The sequence below is a fragment of the Ornithorhynchus anatinus genome, chromosome 1 (assembly GCF_004115215.2).
Source record: "Ornithorhynchus anatinus isolate Pmale09 chromosome 1, mOrnAna1.pri.v4, whole genome shotgun sequence".
In the NCBI taxonomy this organism is placed as follows: Eukaryota; Metazoa; Chordata; class Mammalia; order Monotremata; family Ornithorhynchidae; genus Ornithorhynchus; species Ornithorhynchus anatinus.
The window spans coordinates 37,804,707-37,830,715 of NC_041728.1; the positions used below are offsets into that span (position 1 = coordinate 37,804,707).

At 55.2% G+C, this 26,009-nt stretch overlaps 1 protein-coding gene across 4 annotated transcripts; it reads left to right on the forward strand.

Moving 5' to 3' along the window:
* The first annotated feature begins 1,877 nt into the window (after positions 1 to 1,877).
* PTGR2 (prostaglandin reductase 2) lies at positions 1,878 to 19,130 on the forward strand. 4 transcript variants are annotated; one of them, XM_029075503.2, is made up of 11 exons: positions 1,878 to 1,955; positions 5,345 to 5,424; positions 6,818 to 6,913; positions 9,265 to 9,383; positions 10,828 to 11,019; positions 11,357 to 11,527; positions 14,965 to 15,174; positions 16,600 to 16,721; positions 16,838 to 16,925; positions 17,547 to 17,586; positions 18,919 to 19,130. In XM_029075503.2, exons 3-11 carry the CDS (start codon positions 6,877 to 6,879, stop codon positions 18,981 to 18,983), a joined length of 1,044 nt encoding a protein of 347 aa, XP_028931336.1. In that variant the 5' UTR covers positions 1,878 to 1,955; positions 5,345 to 5,424; positions 6,818 to 6,876; the 3' UTR covers positions 18,984 to 19,130. The 4 variants fall into 4 exon arrangements, with proteins under 4 accessions (XP_028931336.1, XP_028931345.1, XP_028931353.1 ...); XM_029075512.2 differs by lacking the exon at positions 1,878 to 1,955 and adding an exon at positions 3,674 to 3,745; XM_029075520.2 differs by lacking the exons at positions 1,878 to 1,955; positions 5,345 to 5,424 and adding an exon at positions 3,718 to 3,745.
* Positions 19,131 to 26,009: the final 6,879 nt, after the last annotated feature.

Below are 26,009 nucleotides of genomic sequence, written 5' to 3' on the forward strand. Positions count from 1 at the left end.
CTAAGCCCTGGGGTCGATACGAGCAGAGCAGGTTGGACACAGCCCCCGTCCCACCTGGGGCCCACAGTCTCATAGACCGTAAGCCCGTCAAAAGGCAGGGACTGTCTCTGTCACCGATTTGTCCATTCCAAGCGCTTAGTCCAGTGCTCTGCACATAGTAAGCGCTCAATAAATACTACTGAATGCATCCCCATTTTGCAGATGATACTGCTGGGATTTAAGCGCCGACCCTGTGCCAAGCACCGCGCTAAGCGCGGACGAGGTCACTGAGGCCCAGAGATGTGACGTCCCTCGCCCAAGGGCACCCAGCAGACGAGATTCGAACCCAGGCCCTGACCTCAATCAGGGAAGGCCTCTTGGAGGAGATGTGCCCACAGTTACATGCCACCCGCCCCTGGGCGTTGACCGTTCCCTCCCCCGCTTTGCTTTTCATTGCTCAGCTTTAAAAATGCAACAAACAGGCCTCAGGCCTCGCACCTTTGGGAGCCAACCCCGCCTAGGTGCCCGTGGAGGGCTGCGCGCAGGCGCAGTGCGCGCTGAGCCGGGCTCCCGCTCACTCCTCGAGGCCTTCCCCCCCCACCCCGGGAGGGAAGGACTGCGCGCAGGCGCAGTGACTTCACTTTGGCTCGCGCTCACTCCTCCCGGAAGAAGTGCGCGCAGGCGCAGTGGGCGGTTAGCCTGGCTCGCGCTCACTCCTCGAGGCCTTCCCCCGCGGAAGAAGTGCGCGCAGGCGCAGTGACTTCACCTTGGCTCGCGCCCACTCCGCCCGGAAGAAGTGCGCGCAGGCGCAGTGGGCGGTTAGCCTGGCTCGCGCTCACTCCTCGAGGCCTTCCCCCGCGGAAGAAGTGCGCGCAGGCGCAGTGACTTCACCTTGGCTCGCGCCCACTCCTCCCGGAAGAAGTGCGCGCAGGCGCAGTGAGCGGTTAACCTGGCTCGCGCTCACTCCTCGAGGCCTTCCCCCCCCCCGCCCCCGGCCGGGAAGAAGTGCGCGCAGGCGCAGTGACTTCACCTTGGCTCGCGCTCACTCCTCCCGGAAGAGGTGCGCGCAGGCGCAGTGAGCGTTTAGCTTGGCTCTTGCTCACTCTTCGAGGCCTACCCCACCCCCCGGAAGAAGTGCGCGCAGGCGCAGTGATTTTAGCTTGGCTCGCGCGCACTCCTCCCGGAAGAGGTGCGCGCAGGCGCATTGAGCGTTTAGCCTGGCTGGCGCTCACTCCTCGAGGCCTTCTCCCGGAAGAAGTGCGCGCAGGCGCAGTGGCAATAGCCTGGCTCCCTTTCGAGGCCACGGAGTTAATGCTCCGCCTGCGGGAATCGCGGGCCTAGCTGACTCCTCGAGGCTTGTGCCCGAAAAATCTGAAAAATGGAGATTCAGACTGGGAGCCCCACGTGGGACAACCTGATTGCCTGGTGTCTACCCCAGCGCTCAGAACAGTGCTCTGCACATAGTGAGAGCTTAACAAATACCAACATTATTAAAAAATTAGATTCGACTGTAAGCCCGTCAAAGGGCAGGGACTGTCTCTACCTGGTACCGATTTGTACATTCCAAGTGCTTAGTACAGTGCTCTGCACAGAGTAAGCGCTCAATAAATGCGAGAGAATGAATGAATGAATGAGAAAGTACGCGCAGGCGCAGTAGGCTCAGTCTGGCTCGCGCTAACTCCCCGAGGCCTAGCGCGGAAGAAGTGCACGCATGCGCGGTGAGCTTAGCCTGGATCGCGCTCACCACCCCCGGAAGGAGGGCGCGCAGGCGCAGTGAGCTTAGCCTGGCTCGCACGCGCTCCCAGAAGTCTTTCTCCCCCCGGCCCCAAGCTAAGAGGGGCGCGCAGGCGCAGTGAGTCCAGCTTGGCACGCGCTGACTCCGCCTCCCCCAGGGGAGGAGCGCGCGCAGGCGCAGTGCGCGCTCAGCCCGGCTCCCCCCTTCAGAGCGCGCGGAGGTGGCGAGCCCGCCGGCCGAGGTGAGTGCGCGCCTGCGCGGTCGGGTCGCGGAGCCGCGCGGCGTGGCCCCTCAGGCGACCCGTAGCGCCCGGCGGGAAGATGGGCCTCGAGCTTAGTCATGGTCGCCTTGGCCACTTCCGGCCTTCCCGGCATCCTCCTCGCCCACGGCCCCCTCCCTTAGGGAAGGGCCCAGTCTGGCCAAAGGGCCTGGGTTCTAATCCTGCCCCCACCCCTTGGCTGCTGGGGGACCTCGCCCAAGTCACTTCCCTGGGCCTCAGTTCCCCCATCTGGAAAATTCATTCAATAGTATTTATGGAGCGCTTACTATAATAATAATAATAATGTTGGTATTTGTTAAAAAAAGCAGTCAGTCAAATGTTAAGCGCTTACTATGTGCAGAGCACCGTTCTAAGCGCTGGGGTAGACACAGGGGAATCAGGTTGTCCCACGTGGGGCTCACGGTCTTCATCCCCATTTTTCAGATGAGGGAACTGAGGCACGGAGAAGTGAAGTGACTCGCCCACAGTCACACAGCTGACGAGGGGCAGAGCTGGGATTCGAACTCATGAGCCCTGACTCCAAAGCCCGTGCTCTTTCCACTGCGCCACGCTGCTTCTCTGTGTGCAGAGCACTGTACTGAGCGCTGGGAATGGACAAATCAGTAACGGACGGAGACAGTCCCTGCCCTTTGACGGGCTCGCAGTCTAATGGGGGAGACGGTTTTTAGTATTTATGGAGCGCTTACTATGTGCAGAGCACTGGACTAAGCGCTTGCAATGGACAAATAGGTAACAGATGGAGACAGTCCCTGCCCTTTGACGGGCTTACGGTCTAAGCAGGGGAGACAGACAAGAACAGTGGCAATAAATAGACAATAAAAATGGGGGTGAAGAGTGTGACCCCCCCACTTGGGGCAGGGGCTGTGGCCAACCTGCTGAGCTGGCATCCGCCCCAGCGCTTAGGACGGTGCCTGGCACATAGGAAGCCCTTCACAAATCTCATTTAAAAAAACGCCTCTTCGCCCTTCTACTTAGAAGGAGCCTCAGAAGAATAATGTTGGTGTTAATAATGAGAATAATGTTGGTATTTATTAAGCGCTTACTATGTGCAGAGCACTGTTCTAAGCGCTGGGGGAGATACAGGGTCATCAGATTGTCCCACTTAATCCCCATTTTACAGATGAGGCAACTGAGGCACAGAGAAGTGAAGCGACTCGCCCACAGTCGCACAGCTGACAAGTGGCAGAGCCGGGAGTCGAACCCGTGACCTCTGACTGCCAAGCCCAGGCCCTCTCCACTGAGCCATGCTGCTTGTTAAGCGCCGACTGTGTGCCGAGCACTGTTCTAAGCGCTGGGGGAGAGACAGGGTCATCGGGTTGTCCCGCGTGAGGCTCACAGTCTTCATCCCCATTGTCCAGATGAGGTCACTGAGGCCCAGAGAGGGGAAGTGACTTGCCCACAGTCACACAGCTGACAAGCGTATAAGCCCATCAACGGGCAGGGCCGGTCTCTATCTGTTGCCGAATTGTCCTTTCCAAGCGCTTAGTACAGTGCTCTGCACATAGTAAGCGCTCAATAAATACTATGGAATGAATGAAAGAGGCTGAGTTGGGATTGGAACCCATGACCTCCGACTCCCAAGCCCGGGCTCGTTCCACTGAGCCACGCTGCTTATGTGGGGCCTGATTATCTTGTGTGCTGATGACGGTATTTGTTAGGTACTTACTATGTGCCCAGCACTGTTCTAAGCACTGGGGGAGATAGAAGACACCCTTGCTCCGGTGCTTTAACACGGCGCCTTCCCGCGCGAGGTAAGTGCTCGATAAATCCCCCGATCGGGTGTGCGATTTTCCGGCAGACATGGCCTCCCGTGATTCGGGTCGCCTCGGGAGTGGCCCTCGAAGAGAAGATCTGGATTCTTGTCGGTGGTGAAGTGATGAAAAGAAAATCCCCCCTCTTAAATGCGTCGCTCCACTTTCGAAACCCCTTGCGAAACGGTGTTATCCGAGCACCGACTGAGGAAACACATCCCTCCTTCCAAAAAAGAAAAATCAGAGAGGCGGCCATTTCTCACAAGAAATATCGGTCATCCGTATTTTAGGCGAAACGTTGACCATCTCCGTATCTACTGAGGCAGAGAAATGAAGTGACTTGCCCAAAGTCACCCAGCTGATAGGTGGCGGAGGCGGGATTAGAACCCACGACCTCTGCCTCCCAAGCCCGGGCTCTAGCCTCCAAGCCACGCCGCCACCCCAGCGCTTAGTACGGTGCTTGGCACATCATAAGTGCATAAACAAATGCGTCTAGTCTTAGTATTATTATTAATTCTTATTAAATTATCAGAGGGAAGCAGCATGGCGGAGTGGATCAAGCCCGGGCCTGGGAGTCAGAAGATCCCGGGCTCTAATCCCGGCTACCTGTGACCTTGGGCAAATCACTTCACTCTTCGGTGCCTCAGTTCCCTCATCTATAAAATGGGAATTAAGACAGTGAGCCCCTCGTGGGACGGGGACTGTAGCCAACCTCATTTGCTCGTATCCACCTCCGTGCTTAGAACTATGCCTGGAACATAATAAGTGCTTAAAAATTAACATTATTATTATTATTAAATCACGTAGTATTAGGATATGACAGTATTAATAAAGGCTGCGAGCAGCAGAATGGCTCAGTGGCTACAGCGTGGGCCCGGGAGTCGGAAGGACGCGGGTCCTAAATCCGATCCACCATTTGACCGCTGCGAGACCTTGGCCAAGTCACTTCTCCGGGCCTCGGTTCCCTCTGGAAAATGGGGACGGAGGCCGTGAGCCTCCCGTCGGCCCGGGACCGCATCCAACCCGATTATCCTGTATCATCCCCAGTGCCTAGGAGAGCGCCTGGCACATAGTAAGCGCCTAACCAATACCATTCCAAAAAAAAAGTTCTCCCTCCTACTTGGAACGCGAGCCTCATGTGGAACCTGGTTATCTCGAATCTACCGCAGCCCTTAGTTTCAGTGCTTGGCACGTAGTAAACGCCTAACAAACGCCGCAATTATTATTTTTAAATCTCTCAGTATTAGGAAACGGCACTTAGCCTCAACATTAACATGGTGACCGGACCAGCACTACTGTGACCAGGCTCAAAGTCCAAAAAGAGTCAACACCTTGATTATTCCCTGACTTACACTGCGTCCGTTTTCCAACCGACCGTGGGGCAAGCGGCAATTAGAAGTTGCCCTCTTGCCAGGAAATGTGTGTAACTCAGCCGGGAACCGATTTAATGCCGTGAAGGGAACAGAAGACCACTGTTTTCCCCGTTGCTACTGGGGATGAATGAAAAGAAACCGTTAGCTGGCTGTGTCTAGGCATCGGAATATCTGCACCCTCCCCCCCAAAAAGCGTTTTGTTGTTTTTTTCTTCTCCTTTTATTAGGTCTCTAAAAGACTGGAGCAAGGAACCACTTCGTAGACACCTTTGCTCCGGTGCTTTAACACGGCGCCTTCCCGCGCGAGGTAAGTGCTCGATAAATCCCCCGATCGGGTGTGCGATTGACCGGCAGGGCTGGCCTCCCGTGATTCGGGTCGCCTCGGGAGTGGCCCTCGAAGAGAAGATCTGGATTCTTGTCGGTGGTGAAGTGATGAAAAGAAAATCCCCCCTCTTAAATGCGTCGCTCCACTTTCGAAACCCCTTGCGAAACGGTGTTATCCGAGCACCGACTGTGGAAAAGCATCCCTCCCAATAAAGAAATTCAGAGAGGCGGACATTTCTCACAAGAAATACCGGTCGTCCGTATTTTAGGCGAAAAGTTGACCATTTCCGTATCTACCGAGGCGGCGGCCTGTCCCTCCCCGTGCCGCTATGTACTTAACTCTGCGGCTCAGATCATTTTTCTAGAAAGCGTTCGGTCCATTTCCTCGTCACTCAAGACCGTCCCCATCCACCTCCGCATCCAACAGAAGCTCCTCACCGTCGGCTTTACAGCCTTCCATCCCCTCGCCCCCTCCTACCTCACCTCTCTGCTCTCCAACAACTCGGCCGTCTCACTTCATATTTCTCCCATGCCAACCTCTCCGCTGTCGGTCGATCTCGTCCTGCCCCTGGCCCGGAATTCCCTCTCCCTTCCTCTCTGACGGATCATCCCTTTCCCACCTTCGGAGCCTTCTAAAAAGCCCACGGAGAAGCCTTCCCCGGCCGGCGGAAAGAGCCCGGCCGTGGGTTCTCATCCCGGCTCCGCCGCTTGTCAGCGGTGTGACTTTGGGCGAGTCGCTTCACCTCTCTGTGCCCCTTCCTCACAGTAATAATAATAATAATCGTGGTAGTCATCAAGTCCTTACTATGTGGCAAGCACTGTGGTAAGGGCTGGGGCAGACAGAAGATAAGTTGGACGAAGTGTTTACCTCCCCATTTGGCAGATGAGAAAATTGAGACTAGAGAAGTTAGGTGACCGGTCCAAGGTCACGCAGCGGGCAAGTGGCGGAGGCGGGATGAGAATCCAAATCCCGTGACTCTCGGAACCGTGTCCTTTCCGCCGGACCGCACCGATTCCCGTGAACTCTTGATGATTTTCGTCCCCGCGTTTATGTAGCGTGATATTCATTCATTCGGTAGTATTTATGGAGCGCTTACTATGCGCAGAGCACTGTACTAAGCGCTTGGAATGTTCATATCGGCAACGGATAGAGACAGTCCCTGCCCATTGACGGGCATGAAAGGGGAGGAATGGCTTCTCCTGAAGGATAGTTTTAAAATTGACCTGGCCCCACATTTTAGCAGTGACGATGAGTTTGGGGAGGTGATTTTATTCTGGAGAATTTCCCCCACCCTTCTGTAATCGGTCGGGCAGCCGACAGCTAGAACTATTTCCATCTCACTGATTTTTTCCAAATGGTCTCTGTAACGTCTTAGGATTTGCCTCTTCAAGGAAACGCCTCTGCCCCATCTTGTGGAAAAGCACCGTCGGGGAGATGATTATCCAGAGAGTGGTCTTGAATTCGCGACCTGGTAGGTGTTTGATTATCACGAATATACGGAAAAGTAGGTCAGTACTTGGGAAGGGGGTCGGGGCGGGGGGAATCAAGTGATTATTAAAGTCACGGTCTTGGCAATAAAATAAATGCATAATTTCTTCACTCAGTCGAGCGCTTAAAGAGTGCAGAGCACGGTACTAAGCACTCGGAAGAGGATAATACGATAAAAAACAGACACATTCACTGAGGCAGGGTGTGGGCGAGGGGTCGGCGGCGAGACGGAGGCAGCGTGAGAAGGTTGGCATCAGAAGAGCGGAGCGCGCGGGCTGGGTCGGAGTGGGAGAGAAGCGGGGCGAGGTGGTGGAGGGCTTCCAAGCCGACGGAGAGGAGTTCTTATCTGGAGTTTTTTGAGGAGCGGGGAGACGTGTCCTGAACGTTTCTGTGGGAAAACGATCCGGGCAGCAGAGAGAAGTACGGACCGGAGCGGGGAGAGGCGGGTGGTCAGCGAGGAGGCCGACGCAGAGAGGATGAGCGATTGGATTAACGCGGTAACGGTTTGGATGGAGAGGAAAGGGCGGATTCTAGCGGTGGGATGAAGGTGGGACCGACGGGATTTAGCGACGGATTGGCTATCTGTAGTATTTGTTAGGCGCCTCACGGGAAGCAGCTGGGTTCTCGTCCCGGCCCCGCCGCTTGTCGGGCCGACGCTTCGCTTCTCCGGGCCTCAGTGACCTCATCTGTGAAATGGGGGTGGAGACCGTGAGCCCCGCGTGGGACGGGGACTGCGTCCGGCGCTCAGTACGGTGCCCGGCGAAGAGTAAGGGCTCAACCGAAAATAGCACGTGTCCAGGGTCGGACTGAGCGCCGGGGTAGAATCAGGTCCCGCGTGGGGCCAAGGAGGAGGGAGAACAGCGATTGAATCCCCATTCTGCAGAGGAGGGAATTTAGGGCTTCATCACCAGCAGCGGCAGTGACTGAGCACCGTTCCAAGAGCACTGCGCTAGAGTCCGGTGAGACGAAAGGGCGTTTGTCAACCTGCGGTGTGAGGAAAAGGTAGATTTCCTGGCGCAGAACGCAATCCAGCGGAGGGAATGTACAGTTTAAAACGGCGAGGGAAAGTTTTCCGTATTCCGAGGGAAACGGACAAATGAGGAAGCAGAGCGGCCTAGTGGATAGAGCCCGGCCCCGGGTTCTAAACGCGGCTCTTCGGCTTGTCTACTGTGAGACCTTGGCCAAGCCACTTCACTTGCCAGGCCCAGAATTCAATATCTCAATTCAATATCGATATCAAATGGGAATTCAGTATCGCCAGACTCTACGCTCGTTGCGGGCAGGGAGTGTGTCTGTCTTATTGCTGTGTTTGTACTCCCCCAAGCGCTCAGTACAGTTCCCCGCTCACAGTAAGCGTTGAATAAATACGTTGGATTGTCCCGTTCTCCCTCCCTGTTAGACGGCGATCCTCATGTGGGACGGGGACCGTATCTGGCCTGCTTAACTTCTATCTACCCCAGCACTTAGAAGAGTGCTTATCACATAGTAAGTGCCTCACAGATATCCTCAAAGACATTAACGAAGCAAAAACAAAGGAAAGGATCGAGGTTGTTTGTTCCCGAGCTTTGTGTTCCCAATCTCCAGCAAAAAAAAAACAAACGTTCAGGCAGAGTCGTATGTGACGATTACTGTATCAATCAATCCATCCGTATGGACTGAGCACTTCCTGTGGGGGGGAGCACTGTGCTAAACGTTTGGGAGAGTAAAATATAGCGGAATTGGTGGATTTGTTCTCTGCCCACCGTGAGCTTACAGTCTAGAGGGAAAACCGAGTATATTTTAAAGGGTCGTAAGCCGATATATCAGTCTTATTTTCTCCGGTACTCATCGTCGATGGTTTTCCATTGATTTTGCCCATTTGTGGGACAAGCACCGAATTTAATTTGCATGTCTCTCTTTTTTTATGGGATTTGTTAAGCGCTTACTCTGTGCCAGACACTGTGGTAAGCGCTGGGGGTGGGGGGGATGCAAGCTAATCAGGTTGGACACAGTCCCTGTCCCTCATGGGGCTCACGGTCTCAATCCCCGTTTTACAGAGGAGGGGACTGAGGCAGAGAGAAGTGAAGTGACTGGCCCAAGGTCACACAGCGGACAAACGGCGGAGCCGGGATTAGCAGCCACGACCTTCTGATTCCCAGGCTTTGCAAACAGTATAAAAAAATAGTTTTGCAATTAGCTCCCTAGCAGGGGTGCCGACCCTCCATCTTGAGCGTGAGGGAGAACTTCAGGTGGAGGGTTGCGGGCGAAGGGTATGAGGGGAAACGGGGAGAGGAAGAAGGGGCGACTTGGGGGACAACAGCAGAGTAAAGACAGTTTTCGAACGTCATTTTGAAGGAAAAAACGGGACTCCAGCGGCAGAGAATTTCCGCGTGGAAGAGGCCACTCTGCCGGATCAAATCTCCGAGGGACAAGTACGTGTTCGAACCCTCTACCTCTCCGTGGATCCTTACATGGTAAGCGACAGTCCGGCTTCCCGTCCGTTCAGGCGTGTTGACCGAGCGCTCACGGCGTGCGGAGCCCTGCACCGAGCGCTTGGGGAAGAACAACGCGACGATAAACGGCGACAGTCCCTGCCCACGACGAGCGTAGTTGTATTCGGGCATTTGCGGACGCAGTAATCGGTGGTAAGTTGTCACCGAGGGTGTGAGCTGTTTGTTCGAGTCCCCTGGGATTTCGTCTAGGAAGGGTCCGGTTGTAAAAATCCGTGGGCCGGGCTCTTGTAGGGTGGTTCGGGAAATGTTAAGCTACTCAGCACGGGGGAGTTTCGACCGGTCGCCGCACGCCGGCCACGGCCCGACCTGGGACGGACGGGCCTCCGCTGGACTCTCCCGCCCGCAGACGAGACTGGCGGAGGCCCGGAAACCCTCCACCGAGAGGGGGTCTGACGATGTTCAAGCGGCCAAATGAATCAGATCTTCTAGACTGCTAAGGTGCTGATCCGTTTCTACGACATAGAGATTTCACGGGTCTCCTTAAGTGCCTAATTTAATAATAATGACGATGGCATCGTTAAGCACTCACCCTGTGCCGGGCCCCGTACGAAGCGCTGGGCGGGGCATCGAGCTGAACAGGTCAGACACGGCCCCGTCCCACCTGGGGCTCCCAGGCTCCATCCCCATTTTACAGATGAGGGAACTGAGGCCCGGAGACGTTCGGCTGTTCGTTCGGTTGTATTTACTGAGCCCTCGCTGTGTGCGAAGCACCGTACTAAGCACGTGGCTCAGTGGAAAGAGCCCCGGCTTGGGAGTCGGGGGTCGTGGGTCCCGATCCCGGCTCCGCCACCTATCACCTGTGTGACCTGGGGCAAGTCACCTCACTTCTCCGGGCCTCAGTTCCCTCATCTGCAAAATGAGGATTAAGTCTGGGAGCCCCAGGTGGGACAACCTGACTACCACGTATCTCCCTCCGCGCTTAGAACAGTGCTTGGCGCATAGTCGGTGCTTAACAAATACCATCACCATCATTATCAGCAATATACTATAAGAGTAAAACAGACACATTTCCTGCTCACGACAAGTTTACAGTCTAGAGGGGGAGACAGACATTAATAGGAATAAATAGATTACAGACGTGCAGCATGGCTCAGTGGAAAGGGCTTGGGAGTCAGAGGTCATGGATTCGAATCCCAGCTCTGCCCCTTGTCAGCTGGGTGACTGTGGGCAAGTCACTTCACTTCTCTGGGCCTCAGTTCCCTCATCTGTCAAATGGGGATTAACTGTGGGACCACCTGATGACCCTGCATCTCCCCCAGCGCTTAGAACGGGGCTCTGCACATAGTAAGCGATGAACAAATACCAACATTATTATTACCCAAGTGCTGGGAAGTGAGGTGACTTGCCCCAGGTCACGCAGCGGGATGAGAACCCGTGACCCCGTGACTCCGGAATTCTTTTTCAGCGCTGTCGGCTGAACGAAGAGACCGGGGTTGACTATCTGAAGCCCTGGCAGCTGTCTCAGGTGACTGACGGCGGTGGCGTGGGTATCGTGGAGGAGAGTAAATACGCCCACTTGTCCGAGGGAGACTTCGTGACCTCTTTCTCTTGGCCCTGGCAGACCCGAGCCATCCTGGACGGAGAGATCCTTGAGAAGGTAACAGCTATGCTCCGCTCTGTTCTTCTTTCTCTTCTCCCTCGTCTGTGTGTTAAGCGCCTACTCTGCGCCGGGCGCTGTTCTAAGCGCTGGGGGCGGGGTGCAAGATCAGCGGCTGGACACGGTCCCTTCCTGTCCCACCTGGGGCTCGCAGACCTCATCCCCATTTTACGGATGAGGAAACCGAGCCACAGCTTCGACCTGCCCAAGGTCACCCAGCAGATCTAAAGAAATGAAATTAGAGACGCGGACGGGAGCGGTGGGCGGACGTGTGAGCGGAGAGGGAGAAATGGGAATAACGAGGACGGTCTAATTAGATGGCGACTTTTCTTTTCAGGTAACTCCGCAGCTGGTGGACGGTCACCTTTCCTACTTCCTCGGAGCGATAGGCATGCCCGGGTTGACTTCCTTGTTGGGAATAAAGGAAAAAGGCCACGTAACAGCGGGCTCCAACCAGACGATGGTTGTCAGCGGGGCCGCCGGATGCTGTGGATCACTGGCCGGGCAGGTAATGGGGAACCCTCCAGGTGCCATCCCGAGAGGGGGATATATCTATTCTTTCTTTCTTGTCTTTCTCTTTCTTTCTTTCTCTCTTTCTCTTTCTCTCTTTCATCTATCTCTATCTATCTATCTATCTATCTGTCTATCTATCTATCTATCTATATGTTGTTCTTGAAGCCTGGTTCCCAGATTTTTTTTAAATGGTATGAGGAAAAGGAGTCAACAAGCAACATCCCAAACTATCCAAATTGAGGGGCGGCGTGGCCTAGTGGAAAGAGCCCAGGCCTGGGAGTCAGAGGACCTGGGTTTTTTTTGGTTTTTAATAGAATTTGTTCATTCATTCGTTCATTCCATCGTATTTATTGAGCGCTTACTGGGTGCAGAGCACTGTACTAAACGTTTAGGAGGTACAGTGCAGCACAGATAGAGACAATCCCTGCCCGTAGCGGACTTCTGCGTGTCAGCTGCTTTTCTAAGCACTGGGTAGGTACAAAGTAATCAGGTTGGACACAGTTCAGATGATGATAATAATACTATTGGTTTTTCTTAAGCGCTTACCGGGGCCAAGCGCTGTTCTAAATGCTGGGAGTAGATACAAGGCAATCAGGTTGTCCCCCGTGGGGCTCGCGGTCTTCATCCCCATTTGACAGATGAGGTCACTGAGGCCCAGACAAGTGAAAGGACTTGCCCAGACAGCGGACAGGCGGCGGAGCCGGGATTAGAACCCACGACCTCTGACTCCCAAGCCCGGGCTCTCGCCGCCGAGCCACGCTGCTTCTCTAAACTAAACCGAAGATCGATCGAAAGGATAACTGCTCGGTACTCGTTACCTTTGCTCACTGGATCATGGATAAAAAGGTAATTTTATAATACCGGTTTTATTTTTGAGCGTTGCACCCTACTGAAGGCTATTCAGCTTTCGTATTTTGTGCGACGTAACTTTAAAGGCGGCGGGTACGGTGCTTTGCACAGAGTAGGCGCTCAAGGAATCCGACTGAATGAATGGAATAATTACCTGCCTAGCCCCATCTTGAACATTTAGAATGGGAAAACACGCATTTGGAAGCTTCTCCGGAGCGTCGGTTCTCAGGCCTTCCACAGAGAGGTTATTTAAGGCAGGGGAAGGATTTCCGTGGTGTGAACCTCTGCAAGTCACATCTCTCCTTTGTAGTATTTATCGCCAACTCCTCGCGTCGCATCTCTCTTTTATCTGAAAATCTCAATAAATAAAATAAATAAATTGTAGTATTTCTTAAGCGCTTACTATGCGCCAAGCACTGTTCTAAGCGCTGGGGGATACAAGGTGATCAGGTTGTCCCACGTGGGGCTCACAGCTTTAATCCCCATTTGACAGATGAGGTAACTGAGGCACAGAGAAGTTAAGTGACTTGCCTGAGTCACACAGCTGACCAGCGGCAGAGCCGGGATTAGAACCCATGACCTCTGACTCCCAAGCCCGCGCTCTTTCCACTGAGCCACGCTGCTTCAGTGCAAACCGTCGCTCTTCTCTCCCCATCACCATCTACCCACCAAAATTCGTCAGTCTTGGCAGCTGGGAGTTTACCGGGAATTATCGGGAATTACCACTAATTCCCGATAATTACCGTTATTGAACAGACATCGAACCGCTGGGTACCAGTTTGATTTATTCGGTCTTCTGAGGCTGAACAGAGTTTGTGCTTGGTTCAGTAATAATGATTAATAATTATGGTACTCAATAATAATAATAATAATGTTGGTATTTGTTAAGCGCTTACTATGTGCCCAGCGCTGTTCTAAACGCTGGGGTACATACAGGGTAATCAGATTGTCCCAAGTGGGGCTCACATTTTTCAATCCCCATTTTAACAGATGAAGTAACTGAGGCCCAGGGAAGTGAAATGACTTGCCCAAGATCACCCAGCAGACAAGCGGCGGAGCCGGGATTAGAACCCACGACCTCTGACTCCCGAGCCCGTGCTCTTTCCACGGAGCCACGCTGCTTCTCTAAGCACTTATTGTTAAGCACTTATTAGGTGCCAGGCACTGTTCTAAGCGCTGGGGTAGAGACAAGGTAATCGGGTTGGACGCAGTCCCTGTCCCACGTGGGGCAGTCCCATTTTACAGATGAGTGAACTGAGGGGCACAGAGGTGAAACGACGTGCCCAAGGTCACACAGCGAACAAGCGGCGGAGGCTGGATTAGAACCCGTGACCTTCGGACTCCCAGGCCCGGGCGGTAACCGTACCGCTTCCACCATGCTCCTCCAGGGCAGGGCTCCCGGCGACTCAATCTCCCAAGCGCTTAGTACAGTGTTCTGCACACAGTGGGCGCTCAGGAAATACTATTGATGAATTGATTGCCGTGATCAAGCGGTGGTATTTACTGGGAGCTTACTGGGTGCAGAGCACTGTACTAAGCACTCGGAGGAGGACGATACAACAGAGTCAGTGGACACGGTCCCTGCCCACAACGAGCTTACAGTCTTAGTGGGGAGACAGACATCGATATAAAATGATTACCCCAGCGCTTCGAACAGTGCTCGGCACATAGTAAGCGCTCAAATACCAACATTATTAAATGAATTCTTTCGATTGTGTTTATGGAGCATTTACCGTGTGCAAAACACTCTACTAAGCGCTTGGGAGAGGACAACATCACAGTAAACGGACCCGTTCCCCGCCCACAACGAGTAAATAAATAATTTGCGGATCTGGACGTAAGCGCGCCGGGGCCGAGGGGAAGGTGAACGAAAGGCGCGGATCGACAGGCAGTGTTTTGCTCATTATAGGTGCTCAAAAAATACTGCCGATGAATCGATCCGTTACCAGATTGCTGGATTCATTCATTCGGTAGTATTTATCGAGCGCTTACTATGTGCAGAGCACTGGACTATAAGCGCTTGGAATGGACAGTTCGGCGACGGATAGAGACGATCCCTGCCCATTGACGGGCTCACGGTCTAATCGACTGCTGCAGCTGGTTCGAATCGGTGATCGGTCAGCTCGGTAGGGTAGGTTTATTCTTGTACTTTCCCGAGTGCTTAGCACAGTGCTCTGCCCAGAGTCAGCGCTCAATAAATAGGATTGAATGAATGAATCGATCGTATTTAGCGAGCACCGTACTAGGCCCTTGGCCGCGGACGGTAGAACGGAGTTGGTTGATACGTTCCCCGCCCACGGCGAGCTGCGTACGGAGCGTCTCGCGTCCGGCGGACCCCGGCCGCGGAGGAGCGGCGCGGCCCGGTGGAAAGAGCCCCGGCCTGGGAGTCGGAGGTCCTGGGTTCTAATCCCGGCTCCGCCACGCGTCTGCTGGGTGACCTCGGGCGAGTCGCTTCGCTTCTCGGGGCCTCAGTCCCCTGACCGGGAAGATGGAGACCGTAAGCTCACTGCGGGCGGGGAACGTCTCCGCTGTATCGTCCAGTCGGCGGCAAGCGATCGATCGATGTCCGCTTCGTTCCGATAGATCGCCCGATTGGAAGGGTGCTCCCGAGTGGTGGGGATCTGCGGGACGGACGAGAAGCGCTCCGTCTTGGTCTCCGAGCTGGGGTTCGACGCCGCCGTCAACTACAGGACAGAGGACGTGGAGGGGCAGCTGCGGGACCTCTGCCCGGCCGGAGTGGACGTCTACTTCGACAACGTCGGCGGGAGCGTCAGCGACGCCGTCATCCGGCAGGTGACCGGGGCCGGGGCCGTCTCCGCCGGGCGCCGTCCGACGGTCACGGGTGCCGGTCCTCTCGTTCCTTCTGTCCTCCCCGCCAGGCTGCGGGCTCCGGGTGGGCACCGGTTCTCGTGGATTGTCCTCGCCCGAGCGCTCACTACAGGCCTCTGCACACGGGAAGCCCTTAATACGTAGCGCCGAGTGATCGATGGGCGGGGAACGTGACCGTCAATCCTGTTGTATAGTTCTCCCCCAGGCGCTTTACCACGGCGCTCTACACACACTGACATGCGGGTCCCTTGTTTTTGCTGGGAAGTGAGTGAGCTGGGCATTTCGGCTAGGCCTGGGGGCATTAAATAGACTCATTTGCCCGAGGAATGTTCATTTATTTCACCGTGCGGTGGTGCCCTCCCTCCTCACCTCCGCCAAACTAGCTCTCTTCCCCCCCTCGGAGCCCTCCTGAGAGCTCACCTCCTCCGGGAGGCCTTCCCAGACCGAGCCCCCCTTTCCCTCCGCTCCTCCTCCGCTCCCCGTCGCCCCGGCTCCCTCCCTCCGCTCTACCCCCTTCCCCTCCCCGCAGCCCTCGTCTGTATCTGCACGTATTTATTGCTCTATTTATTCTATCGTGATGCGCGGTTCTGTTTATCCTTTTGGAAGGTGTCGATCGCCCGTCTACTTGTTTGGTTGTCCGTCTCCCCCTTCTAGACCGTGAGCCCGTTGTCGGGTAGGGGGTCGTCTCTATCTGTTACCGAATTGCGCGTGCCAGGCGCTCAGCACAGCGCTCAAGAAATACGATGGGATGAATGAATGAATTGGCCAGTGCTTTATCCGAATTTCAGCCGAGTCCCAAACTCGGCTAGACTTCACCGCGCTCCTCCCTCGACTCCGCATCTCCTTGGCCGACTCAATATCCTGTTAAAATAGCGATTTATTCACTGGCCAGTTATGGGAAGAGTGCTTTTAGGGAAACGAACACAAGCGCTCTTGTCTTTCTCTGCGGCTTCCACGGATCTTCCCCATGACTCCTACATTTGGGTCTGTTTATTTTTCTATTCCCTTCTCCCAAATCCTCAGTCATACCAATAATAACCGGGGTATTTGTTAAGCACTTCCCGAGCGCCGGACCCCGTCCGGAGCGCTGGGGTGGATCCAGGCAAATCGGGGTCGGACCCTGTCCCCGCCCCACGGGGGGCTCGCCGTCTCCACCCCCGTTTTCCAGACCAGGGCACCGAGGCCCGGAGAAGCGACTCGCCCGAGGTCACGCAGCCGACGGGCGGCGGAGCCGGGATTAGAACCCAGGTCCCTCCGGGCCAACCTGTTTCCCCACTCCCTGTTCCACGCCAGGGATCGGGCTTCCCCCTCAGACCGCCCCAGATCCCTTAGCGGCGTGAGACCCTGGCTCTGTCTTGGTGACCGTGGTTTTTTGTTTCGCGTGCACAGATGAACGAGAACGGCCACGTCGTCCTTTGCGGCCAGATCTCTCAGTACAACAGGGATGTGCCCTACCCTCCTCAGCTACCTCCTGCGGTAGAAGCAATTTTGAAAGAAAGAAACATTACGAGGTAGATTCCTCCTCCCCGCCCTCCGGGTCGAAAGCCCGTTCGATAGCTCGTTGCGGGTTCCTTTATTTTTGTTTCGACTTTTGCTCACGGACCGCTGCCCGTTTGTGTCTCCACAGGGAAAGGTTCACGGTGCTCAATTATCGCGATAAGTTCGATTCTGGAATCCTGCAGCTGAGCCGGTGGTTTAGAGAAGGGAAACTCAAGGTAGGACTCAGGAGAGAGGCCGACCTTCCCCGGTCTTCCCGCCTCCTTCCGGGGCTGCTTCCCGTCGCCCTCGGCGCCGACACGGGCGTACGCAGCCCGCGACCCCTCACGCGCAATCCCGCGTGCACAGAAACGCGGCGACGACACCGCAACCTCCTGAGGAATCGCTTCGGCCCCACGCTCTCCAATGGCTCGTGTCGTCTACGCCGCGTCTTCTTGCTTTTTGTGGTATCTGTTAAGCGCTCACTAGGCGCCAGGCACTGTTCTAAGCCCTGGGCCTCCCCCCACCCTGAACGGCCTCCCCCCAGCCACGAGCTCCTGCCCTTCGTCCCCTTTCGATCCGTCGCTAAAAAAAACGTTGCGAGTCACTCCTTTTTTTGATTTTTGATTTTCCCATCGGTATAAGGGAATCTCTTCCTCTGCAGCCCCGAAGTTTGCGGCAGAGCGAGCCCCGATGGAAAGGCGGACTTTCTCCCCGGTGGCTAAAGCAAAAATAGAAAGTCATTTTAAAACGGGGCGGTGCTAAATATAACCGCTGCTGTGGCCGAATAAGGCCACGGCACTGACTGGTCTAAAGAAGGAAGTTCATTTCGGCCGTCTAACCGATTCGTTTCTCTGTAGGTAAAAGAGACCGTCATAAACGGCCTGGAAAACATGGGAGGTAAGAGGCCCACGTCGGGCGCCTTTCCGTGGTGAATCCCCTCTTCCTGGGGTGAAGCCCGTGTTCCCTCCTCTCCCTGCTCCACAAGTTAGGGCTTTCGCCTTCCCGGAAAACACGCCGGAAAACCGGGATTGGACCAATCCGTGTGCGGAGCACCCTACTAAGCACTCGGAAGAGCGCGGTACAACCGGGGTCGTTCAGTCGGGCCTATTTAGTGGGCGCTCACCGCGGGCAGAGCGCCGTCCTCGGCCCTCGGGAGAGAGTTGGCAGACGAGTTCCCCGCTCACGGCGAGCGGGACCGTCTAGAGGGATTTCCCAATTCCCCAAGGGGAACTTCCCCCCTCCTTCCCCCAAATACCCCAGAGCGGGGGGGAGAGAAACAGCTGTGATATTTTCTCCCTTTCTTTTTTCAAATCACCAACAAGGGAAAGGATCGCGTTTCGCTCTGATAATTCGCCAGCTCAAATTTTAAACCAACCCGGTCTTCCCGAGCCAAGGGCTCTAAATGCCTTTGTGTACAAGTCCCGTCTTCTTCTCGGCCGCTTTTAACCTCTGAGTTTTCAAAGTCTGTGGCGACCTACCCTTCCCGGCGCTTAGTACGGCGCTCTGCACACAGTAAGCGCTCGAAAGGTACCGTAGCTTGATTGAATTTCCTCTTCGGCGCCTCGCTCCCTAGGCAGCTGACGAGGCTACCTTGCCGGCAGAGACTTGGCGGTCTCAATCACGGACTCAGATCCTTTGCGTTGGAGTTGCGCCCGATAATATCGCAAGGAACACTTGACATTTAAAGGGTCGAGAGCCAGCTCGGCCCGGCGGACGGAGCCGGGATTAAAATCCGCTGCGAGACCTTGAGCAGGTCACTTTCGCTCCTCCGGGCCTCGGTGCCCTCGGCTGGAAAATGGGGAAGAAGACCGTGAGCCCCATGTGGGACCGGGACCGGGTCCAACCCGCTTAGCTTGTATCCACCCCCAGCGCCTAGTACAGTGCCCGGCACGTAGTAAGCCCTCCGTAAATTCCACCGATGGAGTGACGGGAAGCGCTCGGGAAATCCCGTTAAAAAAAAAATAGCTTTCTTCACCTTGGCTTTAGTGATGCTTCCGGAGACGTGCGATCAGGCCTTCTCATTAGGCTGAAATTGGCGCTTTAAGCCATTCTTTGATGTGCCGGGTTAATCTCCCCACATTTTAATGTTTTCCGGAGGATGGTCCTGACCCACCGAAGGACGTCCTCGAAGGCCCAGCCGATTTTTCTGATTAACCCAACCTGTCTCCGCCGTGACAGAAGCGAAGGCGACATCCACCGATCCTTGGAAATTTGGTTTTTCTCTTTCAGCCGCTTTCCAGTCCATGATGACAGGAGGCAACATTGGAAAGCAGATCGTGCGTATCTCTGACTAAAAAATCTCCGCCGCGACTCCCGCCCGCCGTCAACGAGAAACGATAAGCACGGTTCTGTTCATTTGAGCAACTGGAGATATTCTCGTGGTCTACGGTTAGAAAATCTTGTGGCATAAGTAGAACGAATGATATTGGCCTTAGTCCTGATCTGTGCTTCGGCGACATTCTTAGGAGTTTAGGGTTCGGTCAGCGATTCCCGACTTAACGTGGTTAAAGTTTGGTGCTAGGTATCGCACAGCAAAAGGCAACGCGACCTATTTTGCGTTTCCCCCGGCAAGAATCCAATAGCACACTCCCCGTTCAGATCACCGTTCCCCACCGAGACGCGCAAGAGATCCGTCGCCGCTTGTAAACGGTACAAAACAGTGCGTTTCTATCTTCTTCAACCAATCGCTGAGCGTAGGCCGGATTTTCTAGTCGAATCCTGAAGACCTCGCCGCTCGACGGCTTTTCTTCAGCTTCAAATGCTTAATGCAACGCGTTCTGGGCACCGAGCTCAGCACGTGAGGCAAGTTTAGGGATTTTACGACTGTCATTTGAAAGCTCTCCCCTTGACGTGCGGGACACGGACTGCGTCCGCCCTAATACGTCCGTATCTACCCTGGCAAGAGCTAAATCTCTTCGGTTGTCCTCTCCCAAGTGCCTAGAACGGTGCTCTGCACAGGGTGAGCCCTCAGATACCACTGATCGATTGATTTGGCGTCTTTTTTAAAAGGGAAAATACTCCCTTAGGTAACAAATCAGTCTCTTCAATGAAACAGTTTGTCTCTTTCTGCTTTCTTGACCCCGTCTAGCAAATATTAAGAGAAAGCGAATGGCAGGAACTTAAAATTAATCTCTTTACCTTAACCTAGAGATGGAGGCTCCCGTCGGAAAGGACTTCCCAGGATTAATAAGAATGACGATCTTCGTTAGGCGCCTCCTATGCGCCAAGCGCTGTCCTAAGCGCCGGGGTAGACTCGAGGTGATGAGGTTGTCCCCCGTGGGGCTCACCGTCTTCATCCCCGTTTTACAGACGAGGCCCAGAGAAGCCAAGTGACTTGCCCAGGGTCCCCCAGCTGATAAGTGGCGGAGCCGGGATTAGAACCCACCACCTCCGACTCCCAAGCCCGGGCTCTTTCCGCTAAGCCACGCTGCTTCTCTGCGATGAAGCCAGCGGTATTAATGTACGAGACGACGTCGCGCCAGGTAAAAATCGGCCCGTGGTATTTACTGAGCACTTACTGTGTGCGGAGCACGGTACTAAATCCCCGGGCGGATCCAATCCGGCGGAATAAGGCGCACGTTACCTGCCCGGTAGCTTACGGTCTCAGGGTGGGAGACGGACAACGAAAACCGTGCTGAGTTATCAGTCAGTGGGGGGTATTTATTGAGCGCCTACTATGCGCAGAGCCTCCGTACTAAGCGCTCGAGGGAGCAGACCACAACAGAGTGAGCGGACGTGTTCCCTGCCCGCAACGAGCTTCCAGGACAGACGGGGAGAGAGAGGTTAAGATAGATGAGTAATTTATAACATACCATTTAGAGATATGTACTTCACGGAGTCGGCAGTCAGGTTCCCCGTCCACGAGAAGCTGACAGTCTAGAGGGGGAGAGAGACGTTAAAATACAGTGCCCGGCGTTCAGTACGGCGCCTGTCGCATAGTGAGCGCTCCACGAAAACCACCGTTAGTAAACGAATAACCAATTCCTTGGAAAAGGCAGGGTTTGACTCAGGAGGGATCTTGAATCCAACTGAAGGTTTGTTTCGTTTTTAGGGAGGGCAGGGGCGACGAAGTTTGGAAATGCCCCATCACATAGCAGGCCAGGCGTGGTATTTATTGAGCGCGGAGCACTGCGCCGAGCACCCGGGAGAGCGCGGTAGAGTTGGTAGACGTTCCCTGCCCACGCCGAGCTCACGGTCTAGAGGGGGAGACGGACGTTAACCTAAGTCCCGCTGAGATCCCGCCCATCTCCCCTTCCCTTGGCCATCGCTGTCCTTCGGAGGCAAAAAGCAGCGCTGAAACGAGAGCCCAATCTCCTTGGCCCTGATGCGATCATACTGCGGGCATCCGTGAAGCGCTTACTATGTGCCGGGCACTCTGCTAAGCGCTGGGGAAGGATCCCACCGGACCGCGTTGGACGCAGTCCCCGTCCCGCGTCTCCACCCCCATTTTCCAGACGAGGCCCCTGAGGCACAGAGAAGGGAAGTGACTGGCCCGAGGTCACCCGGGAGGCGAGCGGCAGAGCCGGGGTTCGAACCCGGGTCCTCCTGGGTCCCGGGCCCGGGCTCTACCCACTAGGCCACGCCGCTTCTCTCGAGAAAGCGTTGAAGAGTTTGCAGGGATGAGTGATTCAACTGGGGACTAAAGTCAGGAAAATAATGTTTTTAAGTCTCTGGAATGCCCTTCTCCGGTCCCTTTAGGCGCCAGGGATGTTGGTCGAAATACTGAAAAATAAGGAGAACACTAAAAAACCTTGTTCATTTTCGCTTCGTCCCTTAACCGTCATTCAAACAGAAGAGCACATGGGGACCGTCAAACTGAACGGTCTCAGCCGTCACCTATAGAGAAGCAGCGCGGCTCAGTGGAAAGAGCACGCGCTTGGGAGTCAGAGGTCATGAGTTCGAATCCCAGCTCTACCACTTGTCAGCTGTGTGACTGTGGGCAAGTCACTTCACTTCTCTGGGCCTCAGGTCCCTCATCTGTCAAATGGGGATTAGCTGTGAGCCTCACGTGGGACGACCCGATGACCCCGTATCTACCCCAGCGCTTGGAACGGTGCTCTGCACGTAGTAAGCGCCCAACAAATACCAACAGTATCATTATTATAGAACGCTTCGGTGAAAAACGGACCCGAGATCAAAAAGATTGCCCGTCTAGACCGTGAGCCCGTTGTGGGGTAGGGATCGTCTCTATCCGTTGCCGAATTGTACTTCCCAAGCGCCGCGTACAGTGCTCCGCGCACGGTAAGCGCTCGATAAGTACGAGTGAATGAATTCCAGAACACAGAGAACGTGGCAGACAAGGTAAACCCAGAAGGGCAAAAATAGAATTTACCCTACTAATGCGGTTGCGTTGGAAGACTTAGAGCTTTTTTGGCTGAGCATTTATGAAACGAAGGCAATTTCCACTCAGCTTCCTAAAAGAGGTCAATCGGCATAGAAGGACAGCTAAAACAGGCAGCTACGTCTATCCGATTTTCGATCATCTTCTTGAATAAGTCAAGAATTCCCGTGGACTCCGGCCGTCTGCCTCCGTACGTCTCGGATCGGGTCGGGAAAGCAAGTGCGTGATGCAGGCCATGTCGGCGTCCAGCGGGGATTTTCCAAACGCATTCCGTGTTTCGGTAAGGAAAGGCTCACGGGCCTTGGGAGAGGACGACAGGACAGTGAACGGACTCATTCCCTGCCCACGGCAGAGGGACAGGGATGTAAGTGCGGTGGAGGTGGGAATGGGGTGAGTATCCAAGTGCTTAGGGGAGAGAGACCCGAGTGCGAAGACCCTGCAGAAGAGGCGACGCAGAAGTGGGGGAAACAGGGTGAGGAGATTAGTCAGGGAAGGCTTCTCGGAGGAGGTGATTGAACAGGGCTCTGAGAATGAGTCCGGGGTCTCCCAAAAGGCCGAGGAGGGAATTCCAGGGCGGGAGACCGGAGGTGTGAGGAAGGAACCGAGGTGGAGGAGATGAGATCAAGACACCCAGGAGGTTGGTGTGAGAGAAACAGCGTGGCTCGGGGGCAAGAGCCCCGGGCTTGGGAGGCAGAGGTCGTGGGTTCTAATCCCGGCTCCGCCGCCTGTCAGCCGGGCGCAAGTCTCTTCACCTCTCTGGGCCTCGCTTCCCTCATCTGGAAAAGGGGGATGAAGACTGTGAGCCCCACGTGGGACAACCCGACCACCCTGTATCCCCCCCGCCGGCGCTTAGAACAGTGCTTTGCACATAGTAGGCGCCTAACAGATAGCACCATGAGTGTTCGTGTATGAGCTGGCTCGTAGGGGGAGCTCAGTGAGGCGGAAGGGGGAGAGCTTGGCCTTGAATAAAACTCTTAATTCCAAGAGACGCCTCTTCCACCCCAACTGCCTCACGGGAAAATCTGCGGCGTCTGAAACGATCCTTAAGAGTTTGACCATCTGCCGGGACGCAGGAATCAATCCCTCCTTAGCCAGGACCAAAAATCTGAGCCGGCCCGAAATACCTCGCTGTGTTTGTTTTACCCCCTTTCGGCTAGAGCGGCTCAAAGGTAGTAAAATAAAAAATGAACAAGGGTACGTTTCAAGGGTTCAGAAGTTCTTTAGGTGAAAGTGTCTCTCGATCTCATTTTTTTTTAAGGGAAAACAGCACTGCCACAGTTTTCTGGTTTGAGTTTGGTGGAGAGGATTAGGATTCCTTAATAATTTGGGGCTTTGACCAGCATTTTGGTGGCCGACAAGAGGGGCTCTTTCAAGACCCTTTTTCCCCTCGGTGTATCTTTCCCTTCACTTGTATTTGCTCACCTGCTGTCGAATGTTCCCATTTATCGAGCGGATGTCGGGTGGTTTTTTTACCTCCCCTCTGAACAGAGGTGTGCGTGTACTTCTGCGGGGGAGGAAGAATCCCCCGAGTTCGACATTTCGGCGGTCGAGAAGGAGCGTGGCCCAGTGGGTAAAGCACGGGCCGAGGAGTCGGGAGGACCCGGGTCCTAATCCCGGCCGGGCCACGTGTCCGCTGCGCGACCTCGGACAAGTCACCTCACTTCTCTGTGCCCCAGTCTCTTCGGCTATAAAATGGAGATGGAGACGTGGGCCACGGACCGTGTCTAACTTGATTACCTTGTACCTACCCCAGTGCTTAGCTCAGTGCCTGGCACGTAGTAAGCGCTCAACGGAGGCCATTGAAAAAAAAAGTAATCGAGCTTGACAGTGACCCTTTGTTTTATTTTGACCCTGTGGTTCAGGAAGCTGGGTTTTAGTTGAGAGCTGATGGACGTCGAGAATTTGGGGGTCTTCTTTCCTTCCTTCGTTCAGTCGATAGTATTTATGGAGCGCTTAGTATGTGCAGAGCACTGTACTAAGCGCTCGGAATGTACAGATCGGCAACAGATAGAGACAGTCCCTGCCCTTTGACGGGCTCACGGTCTAATCGGGGGGCGGGGATTACAACCGATTCAGAAATAATGGAGTGATTAGTCAAAGAGTGGTATTTATTGAGCGTCTGCAGTGGGCAGGGCGCTGTAGTAAGCGCTTGGGAGAGTACAGAGCAACGCTAACCGGACAGATTCCCTGCCGACAACGAGCTGACGGTCTAGAGGGGGAGACAGACATTAATATACAGAAATAAATGAGCTATGGCCATAAACGCTGTGGGTCGGGAGGGGACTTCTCCCCTGAAGGGAGATGAGGAGAGGGGGGCTCAGGCAGGGAAGGCCTCTCGGAGGAGACGGGCCTCGGATAAGGTTGGGAAGGCGGGGAGAGGGACGGTCTGTGGCATTCGAGGAGAGAGGGCGTCCCGGGCCCGAGGCACGAGAAGGCGGCGGCGAGACGGGCGACGCGGAGGCCCAGGGAGAAGGTCGGCGCGAGAGGAGCGGAGCGAGGCGAGGTAGGAGGGGGCGAGGGGGCGGACGGCTTTAAAGCCGACGGTGAGGGGTTTCCGTCGGACCAGGAGGCGGATGGGCGACCACCGCTGGAACCTCTTGACGAGCGGGGAGACACGGCCCGGACGTTGATGTAGAAAAGGGATCCGGGCGGCAGAGCGAAGGACGGACCGGAGCGGGGAGAGGCGGAAGGCCGGGGGGGCTCAGCTTTATTTAGGAAGAACGGATTGTCTGCTTTTCGAAGACCTAAAGGTCCCGTCTACCGACTCTAGTCCCAGTTGGGGTATTTGTTAAGCGCTTACTATGTGGCAGGCGCTGTGTCCTCTCCCAGGCGCGTGGAATGGTGCTCTCTCTGCTCAGGAAGCGATCGAGTGAGAGGGGTGGAACGGGCCTTTGACGATGAAGGCGCAGAACCTAGGGCAACAAATATGAGAAAAATAACAATGACGACGATGATGATGTGTGGCGTTAAAGCGCTTATTGGGTGCTGAGCGTGAGGCGGAAGCAAGGAAATCGGGTCGCACGCGGTCCCTGCCCCGCCTGGGGCTCACGGGCTTCATCTCCATTTGACAGACGAGGGGTCCGAGGCCCAGAGAGGTCAAGTGACTTGCTCAAGGTCACACAGCGGACAAGCGGTGAAGCCGGGCCTAGAACCCGGGCCCTTCTACTCCCGGGGTCTAACCATCAGGCCACGCTGCTTCTCGGCGAGACCCCCCTGGCTTCCGACCCCGGCTCCTGCGCAGGTACCTCGGGCAAGTCCCTTCACTTCTCTGTGCCTCAGTTCCCTCCTCGGCAAAATCGATCGCGCAGCGGGTATGTCCCGCATGAGAGGCCGCGGGGCCCGGGAGTCAGAGGGTCACGGGTTCTAATCCCGGCTCCGCCGCTCGCCTGCTGGGAGGCCTGGGGCGAGTCCCTTCACTTCTCCGGGCCTCAGTTCCCCCATCTGCGAAATGGGGATTGAGTCGGTGAGCCCCACGGGGGACAGGGACTGTGTCCATCCTGCCTAGCTTGTATCCGCCCCGGCGCTCGGTACAGTGCCTGGCCCAGAGTAGGTGCCTCACAGATACCACGCCGGCTATTATTACTCCGTGCAGAGCACTGTACTGAGCGCTTGGGAGAGTGCTATATGTGAGTTGGCAGAGTTGCTCCCTGCCCGCCACGACTTCACAACGGGGCTTAATCCATCGGTGCTATTTATCGAGCTCTCTCCGTGCGCGGAGCCCTGCGCTAAGCGTTTCGCGGGGATTGTCTCCGTTATCGAACTGTCCATTCCAAGCGCTTAGTCCAGGGCTCTGCACCTAGTAAGCGCCCAATAAATACTACTGAATGAAAGACGGCACGGTGGGCGGACGTTTTCCGCGACGAAGACGAAGAACGCGACCGTCGTTCTTTCCCAAGCGCTTACCCCGGTGCTCTGCGCCCAGTTAGCGCCCGGTATTCATTCATACGAATTAATCGGGCGCTTACTGGGCGCAGAGCGC

What these genes read in the sequence shown, in the direction of transcription:
- PTGR2 (XM_029075503.2), top strand. Translation starts at nt 6,877, where the DNA reads ATGATTATCCAGAGAGTGGTCTTGAATTCGCGACCTG. An exon ending in GGTCTTGAATTCGCGACCTG is followed by an intron (nt 6,914 to 9,264) that starts GTAGGTGTTTGA and finishes GTCATTTTGAAG; the next exon opens with GAAAAAACGGGACTCCAGCG. An exon ending in GTGGATCACTGGCCGGGCAG is followed by an intron (nt 11,528 to 14,964) that starts GTAATGGGGAAC and finishes TCGTTCCGATAG; the next exon opens with ATCGCCCGATTGGAAGGGTG.